The 10,218-nt window shown below is 32.4% G+C and overlaps 2 protein-coding genes across 2 annotated transcripts; one reads left to right on the forward strand and one right to left on the reverse strand.

The window, feature by feature from the left end:
* Window positions 1-245: 245 nt before the first annotated feature.
* LOC125608646 lies at window positions 246-2,006 on the forward strand. Its single transcript, XM_048779081.1, has one exon. The coding sequence runs from the start codon at window positions 246-248 to the stop codon at window positions 2,004-2,006; it is 1,761 nt and encodes a 586-aa protein (XP_048635038.1).
* Window positions 2,001-4,400, reverse strand: LOC111199526. The gene is made up of 2 exons (XM_048779217.1): window positions 2,959-4,400; window positions 2,001-2,885 (listed from the first exon to the last, which is right to left on the reverse strand). The coding sequence occupies exons 1-2, from the start codon at window positions 3,832-3,834 to the stop codon at window positions 2,166-2,168; spliced, it is 1,596 nt and encodes a 531-aa protein (XP_048635174.1). The 5' UTR covers window positions 3,835-4,400; the 3' UTR covers window positions 2,001-2,165.
* Window positions 4,401-10,218: the final 5,818 nt, after the last annotated feature.

Here is a 10,218-nt window from a genome sequence, read left to right on the forward strand (position 1 = left end):
CTACCAGGTCTTCTAATTTCTAAATAGATAGAATGCAAATTCTACCTAATAAAATTACAAAATCCGGAAATCTAGCCAAAAACGGTTAGGAAATATTCAGAAAATCTTTTAAATGTTTTGAATTTCCTTTTTTAATTGTCTTTCCTAAAATCTTGTTTTCTTGTTCAACATACCACGATTTCTGAAATTCAACGTGGAAGTTTTCTTCATTTTTTAGTTCTTTCAAACTTTTGTCATTCTAAAATATGAAGATTAACATATATGCTTCATGTGGTTTGTGGAAATCGTCGATGAACAATGGATGGGGATTTCTTGTTGATGAAGAAAAAGGAGGCAGGTTACTTACTTTGGACACAAGTTCAAGCTTTGAAAACCTAAAGGCTATGGTGTGTGAAGACTTTGGAATTGATGTAAACATGGTCAATATAGAGCTGAGTTATTTACCTTCCGATTTGATCAATAGCATCTACTCACCCCCTGTTATCATCACCAGTGAAAGACAAGTTCGAAATTTTCTTACATATGTAAAGAACAAAGCTTCGACGCAGTTGTGTGTGAGTACTCAAGCCTCTAACATAGCGGAAGAAGGTAGTGAGTCGCCTAACAGAGAGGAAGCGCTTATGGAGTCTGACGATTCAAGTGATATGGATTCAGAACAAGATGTTGAGGTACCTGACAGTGAAGATGACAAAAAGTGTGACAAAGAAAAGATCAATGAAGATGGTGTTCGCTTTTCTTTGGTAGATGTTGTGAAGAAGGGTCAATCTTTTACTTCCAAAACACTTTTGAAGGCAGCATTCGAAATATGTGCAATGAAAAATAATTTCGACTACGTGGTTGTCAGATCGGATAAAAAAGTATGGTACATTCGTTGCTCAGATGATGACTGCACATGGCGTGTTCGTGCAGAGGGTTTAACAGGCTCATCGTATTTTATCATCAAAAAGTATGTACCTGATCATTCATGTGCTGCCTCCAATAGGAAGGGTTCTGTTAGGACAGTTTCAGCAAAAACAGTGGGTACTCTGATCATGCATAAGTATGAAACTGCTAAAGAAGGACCGAGATCGGATGATATAATCCAGTATATGCGTATGGTATATGGAGTTGAGATATCCTATTCTTTGGCGTGGGATGCACGTGAATATGCAATCAACGCAGTTAAAGGTATTCCGGAGAAAGGTTATGAAAAAATTCCTAAATACTTGCATATGATGAAGGAAGCTAATCCAGGGTCACACACATTTTATGAAAGGGATACAAAAGGGAGATTCAAATACCTCTTCATCTCGTTTGGTCAGAGTGTTCGCGGTTTCTATGCTGCAATTAGAAAAGTTATTGTGGTGGATGGGACTTTTTTGAAGAGCAAATACAAAGGAGTATTACTAGTTGCTACAGCATTAGATGGAAACTCGAGTTTATATCCTATTGCCTTTGGAGTTGTCGACTCAGAGAATGACCTCGCGTGGAACTGGTTTATGAGACAACTTAATATGGTCATTGCTGACGACCATAGTTTAGCTTTTGTGTCTGATAGGAATTCCTCAATTGCTAAAGCTATTGCGAGAGTGTACCCGCAAGCTCATCATGGAATTTGCATTCACCACTTGCTGAATAATGTTGTAACATATTTCAGCGGGAAAGGTGTGGCTGGTTTGGTTGCTAAGGCTTCTAAAGCTTATCGAGCTGCTGATTTTCGTAAGGTCTTCACTGCTATTTTCGCTATTAGTCCTGAAATTGGACAGTATCTCATAGATGCCGATGTGAGGAAGTGGGCTCGTTGTCAGTTTCCGGGTTACAGATATGATATTAGGACTACTAACCCTGCGGAGTCGATAAATGCAGCTTTGCGTACGCCTAGAGAGTTTCCAGTGATACCTTTGTTGGACAGCATTAGGGAAATGATGACTCGATGGTTTTTTAAACGTAGAACTTTAAGTTCTAAGCATTCGAAGCCACTAACCATTGCTGTGGAGAATAGCCAAGTTCTAAACATTACAAAATAGCCAAGCTAACATGTCAAAGTTATCAGTTCACTTCATAGCAAACAAAAAGATACATTACAAGCCGATATGCAACATAGCACAATACAAGGACATTACAAAATAGTCAAACCACATAAACACTTACAACGGAAGATGTTTCGTCCTACATAATTCAAAGCTTCATGTTTTGGTTACCTTTCTTACTGGCCGAGGGCTACGACGAAGCGGAGGAGGATCAACACTCACAGATGCCTTGCCTTTGCCTTTTCCCTTTGCTCCTGAAGGACCCGGACTCTGTGATGATTTCTCTTGCTCTTTCCCAAGTGTTGCAGAAGGACAGAGAATCTCAGATGCTATGTCTCGTCCCACTGCAACTGAAGGACCCGTAATCTGCGACACTGTTGCCTTCAGTTGAGCCATCTCATTGTCGACCTTGTCAAAACGCTCTTGTATGTCCTTCTGCAGCAGCTCCTTAAAAGAATTGAAAGAAGAGTTGAACAAACCTTCAATGAAGGTCTTCATATCACCGGAGACAACACTGTTATGTTCAGCCGCTCTTTGACAAAGAAGTTGTTTCTTTCGAGACTCGACACCAGGATCAATTAGCTTACGCTTCCCCCTTTTTGTAACAACAGCTGGTTCCTCTTCAACAACAGCCGGTTCCTCCACAGGTGTTTCTGTGACATTTTCAACTTCGACATCCTCTTCTGCGTCAGATAACTCCATATTTGGAGGCAGAGTCTCAACTTCCCAAGTGAATTGCTTCCAGTCTTGTTTGGCACTGATCAGAGCAACAATGCGATTGACTCTTTCGTCATTCTTCTCATCTTCCCTAAAGAACTCAGCATTATCAGTTGCATCCAAGCTCCCAGTAGATGATATAAACGGGAACAGCTCTCCCTGAAAAAAATGAAACAATAAGCTTCAGTTGTTCGATTATTGAACTCAACTTTAATATAAGAAAGATAACTACCTTATCAAAGTTGGACTCTAGGCTGGTGATATCTTGATATGATACTTTTCCACTTCCTTTCCAATTCCTACATCTCACTTTCGTCAAGTTGTTTTTGATCTTTTTACCCACCATAGAACCGATGTCTGGGATTGCCTCCATAATCCATATCTGAAACGCATATGAGAATCCATCCAATACATAGCTGTTCTTCAGATGCACATCTTCCCTTGCTTTGAATATTGATGCAAGCAGCTCATCATAGGCGCGAAGACCCCAAGGATACATCCTCATTTTCTCAAAATCCATCACCAAACGGATGAACTCGTGAGGGATAAACACTCTCAAATCCTTCGCAATGACGAATCCATGTATTATACACAGATACACTAGTCGCACCCTGTCCACATACGTCCACTCCTTACAGACTTTAAGGAGCTCATCCCTTATAACCAATAAGTTGATCTTCTTATTTTCCTTCAGCACCGTGCTCCAGAACCCCTTATCACTCTTCCAGTTATTGAAGTCTACGTCGGGTTCTTCTTTGAACTTCAATCCAGTCACAGCATAAAACTCTTGCATAGAAAACCTGAGAGGCCTCTTTGCAAATAGAAACCACAACTCGTGAAGCTTGGAAACCTTGAGCTGCTTGCATATGAAACTGTGAATAACCTTTCCTGAGTAAATAAGCTTGTTCTCTACGATTGCCAGAATCGGACCGAAGACAGGGTCTTTCAAAACTTCTTGATACTCATCCCTGAGAACCACCTTCAGCGTCCCCAGAATCGTGCGCCTACAGGTGTTGTTAATCTTATCAATCTTGGTCTCAGCTCCTTCTTCAATAAAGCGTTTTGGAAACTGGTAATCCATTCCTATAAAACATGAAATCAAAAACATCAACTCATTAGCCTTTTAAGTCCATTACGAATTCAAAACACAAAGCAAATTCAATACCAAACAAAATATAACTCAGAATCGTATAGAACAAGAACTACGATGACCTCACAATCAACTCAACCCACAAACGAAAATCAAAATGCGATTCGATTTGTATTTTTAAACAATTCATGCTCTTTATACTACATGCACGTAAACAAAAACGGAAAAAAATCAGAAAGGGGATTTCCAAACCCTAACCTTCAATTCTCTGTAATCGATGATTCAAAAAGAGTAAAGACGACAGAAGGAGGACGAAGGAGAGATGTGACGACGATATCGTCGTCTCCGACGAACTTGAACGGATAAAATAAAGAGAGAGTCGACGGCGGAATCGCCTTTTGTTCCTTATGAAACGGGAGTCGGAGACAAAGAAAGTGAAGCAATTTTTCACTGAATCCGTTTGTTTTTTACTTCTTACTATTAACCTATTTTATTAAAAAGGACAAAACAGGTTTTTCATTTTTTTTTGTTCTAAAGGGACAAAGTTTGGGTTTTTTATTGTAAGGGGACAAAGATATGCTTTTTTTGTTCCTTATCGGCAAAAATCCCAAGAAATAATATGATTTTGTTTTATCAGGTCGGTCACATCCATATTTGGTCAACTTTGAATATTTAGTGAACTATTTAGAATTTTGGGCTCAGTCTTTACTCTGGGCTTGAATAAATACGAGCATTATAAAGCCGACGACGAGTATTATAAAGCCGACGACGAGCCTATCAAATATAATAAGACCATAATACAATATTCCCGTTCAGCTCATGATCATGTCTCGCCGTCTCGGCTGTTTGTCTCGGTTGTTTGGTAGTGCCAACTGCCAAGTAACAGAACATTAATTGACTTCCAAGTTCGAACTACTTTTGTTGAATTCTTGTCTTTTTATAGTCAGCTAGAACTTTAGTAATAGATTTATTTATATGTTAATGTATAAGTTAGATTTGGCGCTTGACATTTGAGTTTACATTGTTGACTTAAAACCTGCTTTCGAGAAGATAAAAGACTTTTCTTTTATTTATATACCACTCAAGACAAATTTCAAACTATTTTAGAAAATGTATTATATTCATATTTTTTACAGAAATAAATAAACTGAAATTTATACACATATTTAAAATTCTCTTTAACAATTATGATGTTTAATTAAGATTGTGTTTACTGTTCTATTTGCACATACTAAAATTGTATCACAAACTTAAACGAATTTTTTATTGTACGTAATAAATTCTACACGAAAACCAATAATTAATTTTTTTGAACCATAGACAATAGTTGGTTGCTAGTTGCTACATTTCTTCGGCGCAGTTGATGAAATCCGAACATAGCACCTTTACTCTTAAGATAGAAGACTTTATCACTAAAGCTAGTAAAAAAAGCCTTAAAAAGATATTACTATTATCATTTAAAGATATATTAGTAATGAGAAACTCTAGACAAAAAAATTATAGTAACCTACACATACATCAAATAGTGTGCATTTTTAATATTGCTTCCAACTGGAGGTATTGAGCAAAATGAGTCTTCACGAATCCATTACTAACATACACAATCTTTCTCTTCATATTTGGCTCCAGGGCCGTCTAACAGCACGCGCAAGTGGAGCGGTCGAACAGGGCCCCGAAATATAAAAATAAAAAGTTTAAGAATTTTTAAAATATATAGATAAATTATGGTAAGAAACTTTAAAATTTTAAATATAATGCTAAATTTTGAGCTTATAATTTAAAAAAATCAGACAAAGTTATTAAATTTTAAAATTACTTGATAAAATGTACGATTTATATTTTTTTTGAACAGGGTCTAAAATAAATTTGAGACGGCCCTGTTTGGCTCATAGAGTAAATTTGTTCTCTACTCACCACACCTATATAAATACAGTACGAAATCCATGGCTAATATACATGTTTTTGAAATAATTTTCGTACAACATATATATAATCATATATTGAACATGTACAGAATTTATCATAAGAAAATTACGTGAAAATATCAAAACTATAAAGGTCAATTATCTAACTACTTATATAGAAATTCTTGAAAAAGAAACTAAAACCATATACAATTTAGAATAATCAGTTTGTTTCAAATTACTAAGACTCAGCAAAATATTGGAATAATCAAGCTAAAAGTCCGGTTCAAGAAAATCAACTGACTAGTCCCGTGGAGACATGCAATAAATGTACTTTACCATTTTCTTCGTTCATTTCATTTAAATTATTCTTTCCATTCCATTAAGATAGACTTTTTAGAAAAAAAATTTTGTTTCACAAATATATGTATTTTTTGTGTTTTCTATGAAAAAATTATAAACTTCAAAAAAATTAATTGAATTAATTGAATTACTATTGGTTAAAAGTTATTGAAAATTAAAAATTACAAAAAATAATACATTTATTATAGTAATTTAATATGTTTTCTTAATATGTGTGAAAATACTAAAAAGTTTATTTTTGTGGAAGGAATGGAGTATTGATTTAGACCTGAGTACATATATTAAAGAAAAATTTAGTTTTGTATATTTACTAGAAAAGAACATCATTGTCAATACATCAAACCACATTTCAATCAGTAAAAAAATAAATTGAAATATGAAGTCAATAAAGTTTGCATTAAAATTATAAACAATATATGTTTTAAAACGAAAATTTTACTCTACAACGACAACTAAACTGAAACGTGGAGAATATTTCATTAGACAAAGAAAATTTCAAGGACCAACGTCGAGTTGACCCAGTGATAAAGAAGTTGTGGTTGTAACTACCCTCATTTGGGTTCAATTCACAGTGGAAATAACTATTTAGGTCAACATTAGTGATAAAAAGAAACGATGGATCTCTCAAGACCTGTTATAATGATAAAAAAATATTACCCAATGAGAAGGTAACATATTTAATAAAAATTTCTCAACAAAAGATGTGAGCACCTCTGAGAAGAACCGATCAACACCTTCTTTTTTTCTTTTACTTATTACTTCTGTTTCAAAATAAATGATGTTTAAGGAAAGTTTGGATGTTTCAAAATAGATGATGTTTCCATATATTAATGTAACTTTTTAACTTTATCTAAAACTGTGTAACCAATAATGTTTTTGTAGACTATTTTTTAATTGGTTAAATAATTTTTAATTTATAATTTAATGATATTTTAAATAAAAAATAATTTTTTTAATAATTGTGCAATATCTTAAAATTTCATCTATTTTGGAACAGAGTGAGTACTTTTTTGTGTTTTGTTATTTTAATCATGAGAGATCTATGGAGACACTTGCCAATGCGGATGTCTTTACATTATTCGGATTTTCTGGCAAAAAGCATTATTCGGATTTTCTGGCAAAAAGGTGAAACAGTTTTTCATTTTAATATTTTACCAAAAAAAAACAAAAAGATTCAAGGTCAAAAAGTAGTACAGAGTTTCTAAGATTTTCTCCTGGGTTTAAAACCACCGGCAATCGGAGTGTATGTCAATATCAAACAAAGATTCAGCTAATCTCTAGCGGTATCTTGAATATTGCGTGAAACACTGAAACTATAACCACCATCATTTGCTTTTCTTCCTATCACCATATGACACATGTTTCAAATACTTTTTGATTATGATATCAAAATTTAATTTTATAATGTGAGAACACAATATCTTCACACGTGGCACCTAACTCAACCAATGACGGTGCCTTCACCAACCCCATTCTCTCTCTCTCTCTCTTTTTTCTTTTGACAACCAAACCCTATCGACCTCTATCTATTGGTATAATTAATTCCTTCTCGTTTTTTTTCTCATGGGTGATGATTGGTTCGACTGTGGCTTTAAAAATTTAGCTGTAGATGTTTAGCTGTAGATAAATTGGTTGTAACTATAAAGTTGTTACTGTAGACTTTTTCTGCAGAGACTTTTGCTGTAGTTAAATTTGTTGTAACTGTAAGTTATAGGCTGTAGATATTTTAAAATAAAATATATGAAATATGTGTTGTATATATATAATTATTATTTTATATGAATTAAAATAATTTATATTAGTGTTTTTTTTATAGATTATAAAAAATTATTGTAATTCAAAATGTGATATGTAAATAATATTTATATTATTTAAATATCTTAATAATTAAAAAACACTCAAATTCAAAATTAAAATATTTATAAAAGCTTTTATTATGATTATATAATTTATTTGATATTATAGATATTTTTTTCATTTTACAGATTCTACAGCTTATAAAAAGATGATGTAGCATTTTTGCCTAAAATACATAAGAAAAAGTTTTGCTTTATTTTTTTTGCTGTAGCTTTAAAAATAAAGCTAAAGCATGATTGGTAAAACTAAATAAAAACTTGATGTAGACTTTAATTTTTAAAAGTAAAGCTACAGCATGATTGGTAAAATTTAGTGATTTAAAAATAAATAAAGCTAAAGTATGGAGATAAAGCCCAACCAATCACCCCCATGATTTTAATTTTAATTTTGGTTTTATGATTTACACTAATTTTAGAATGATTGTATAGAGCAACTTGTAGTTTTACCATTCATCGTCTTTAATGGGTTTTCTTGTTTTTAAAATGAACTTTGATATTTGGTGAAGTTTCATGATAAACGAAATAGCATGTTCTAACAAAAAATGTATTTAAAAAAGGTTAACATGCATTTTTTTTATTAAAAAAAAAAGGTTAACATGCTATGAGCTAATGAACTCAATTATTTGGTCTTGTTTGTGTTTGTTCTTAAGCTTTGCAAGTACTACTTTACGGCAATGGAAGACCGCCCCATTTAGGGTTGTTGAAGAGTTTTGTTTTTCTTCAAATGAAATCATTATCTTTATTCTAGAAAACTAAAAATTATAATATTGTTGTTGGTACAATTGAAAAAGCCCGAAAGGATAGAATTTATATGTTGATTTTTTGGATTTTTATATGTTGCAGATTGCAGTATTGAGACGGAACTATATTATGCTTTGATGTCATATTCCAAATCAGTTTCAATAAAAAAAAGTGTTAAAAAAAGACCTCAGCTCATGCAAATTTTATAATTATAATATATATATATATATATATATATATATCGTTGAAATTTAGTTTCCATATACGTTTAAACTTATATTGTAAGAAATGTTGTTCAAAAAAAAAAACTTATATTGTAAGAAAATAGTGTACGTCCTATATTTAATGATGCCCAATTTAAAAAAAAAAAGTTATGGTAAACGCTAGAAATTGTATGCAAAAAAAAATAGGCTATAAATTATATTATATCAGACGATCATGCCCCATCTTAATGAATATCAATATGAATAAGTAAAGTAAAATATTGTTTTCCTGTTTCACGTGACGATGTTGAGAATATGTGAACTTTCGGTTATTAATTTCTTACCCTGGGTAATATAAAACCAGTAGGTAAAAGATTAAATCTGAAGAAATCATGTCAGAAAAAGATGAAACTGAACAAAATTGGTTGACAATTGTAAAGAGTGCGCCGTGTGGGACATTACATCCACCCTTCAACGGCTTTTAGACAAAAAAAAGTTTGTTTACTTCAGAGATAATTTAGATATATACAAAACTTTTACTGTTTTACACCATTGGATCTATGATTTTAATCTACGTTATACAAATTATCATATGTTTAGGAGTTTACGTGTGTACAATAAATGAAGATGATCAGGTGATTTCTTCGTGACCGTTGAAATTAACTTTAAAATTATGATATAGTGGGTTGAATACATATATACAACATCAAATTTCAAATAAATGATATAATGCTTGTAAATGAATGCATGCATAAGAATCCCAAATTAATTGATTGTTTTCTATGGAGAAAAAAATAGGAAAATTTACTAAAATTAACCCACAACTTGATTTTAACCCTAAACTTATACCCAAACTTGAATCAAATGCAAAACTAACCTACAAGCCTTGTGAAATTACAGTCCAGCTCCTTGTGACCAAACAAAAAAACAGAAGCCATTTTTACGAATATAACCCTAGTAAATCGTCTAAGTCGTTTAAGATGTTGGAAGTCATCTGAACGACTTCAAAGTAAGTCTTCTGGTGTAGCTTATCTTAAAAATAATTTTTAAATTTTTTAAAAAATATTTTGATAAGCAAAAAATTAAAATAATGTAATTATAAACAGTTTTAAGTGATATAAATTAAAATATAACAAAATTGAATTGTTTTCAACATAGATGAGTGTAGGTAGTGAATCATGGTACTCTTTGGTCTAGGGTTTGGCAACATATATTGTAGTATTGTATGTATTCTTAGGGTTAGATTTTGGAAAGTTTGAATATTTTTTTTGAAAAATTAATTTTTTTACCTATACGTGTTTATTTTTGTGTATAGTAAACACTTTTGAAGTTTAA

This window comes from Brassica napus, chromosome A5 (assembly GCF_020379485.1).
Source record: "Brassica napus cultivar Da-Ae chromosome A5, Da-Ae, whole genome shotgun sequence".
Classification (NCBI taxonomy): domain Eukaryota; kingdom Viridiplantae; phylum Streptophyta; class Magnoliopsida; order Brassicales; family Brassicaceae; genus Brassica; species Brassica napus.

Excerpts from the sequence above, each read along its gene's own strand:
- LOC125608646 (XM_048779081.1), top strand. The coding sequence starts at position 246 with ATGAAGATTAACATATATGCTTCATGTGGTTTGTGGAAATCGTCGATG.
- LOC111199526 (XM_048779217.1), bottom strand. The coding sequence starts at position 3,834 with ATGTTTTTGATTTCATGTTTTATAGGAATGGATTACCAGTTTCCAAAA. Across the intron at positions 2,886-2,958 it reads TAGAGTCCAACTTTGATAAG|GGAGAGCTGTTCCCGTTTAT; the intron begins GTAGTTATCTTT and ends CATTTTTTTCAG.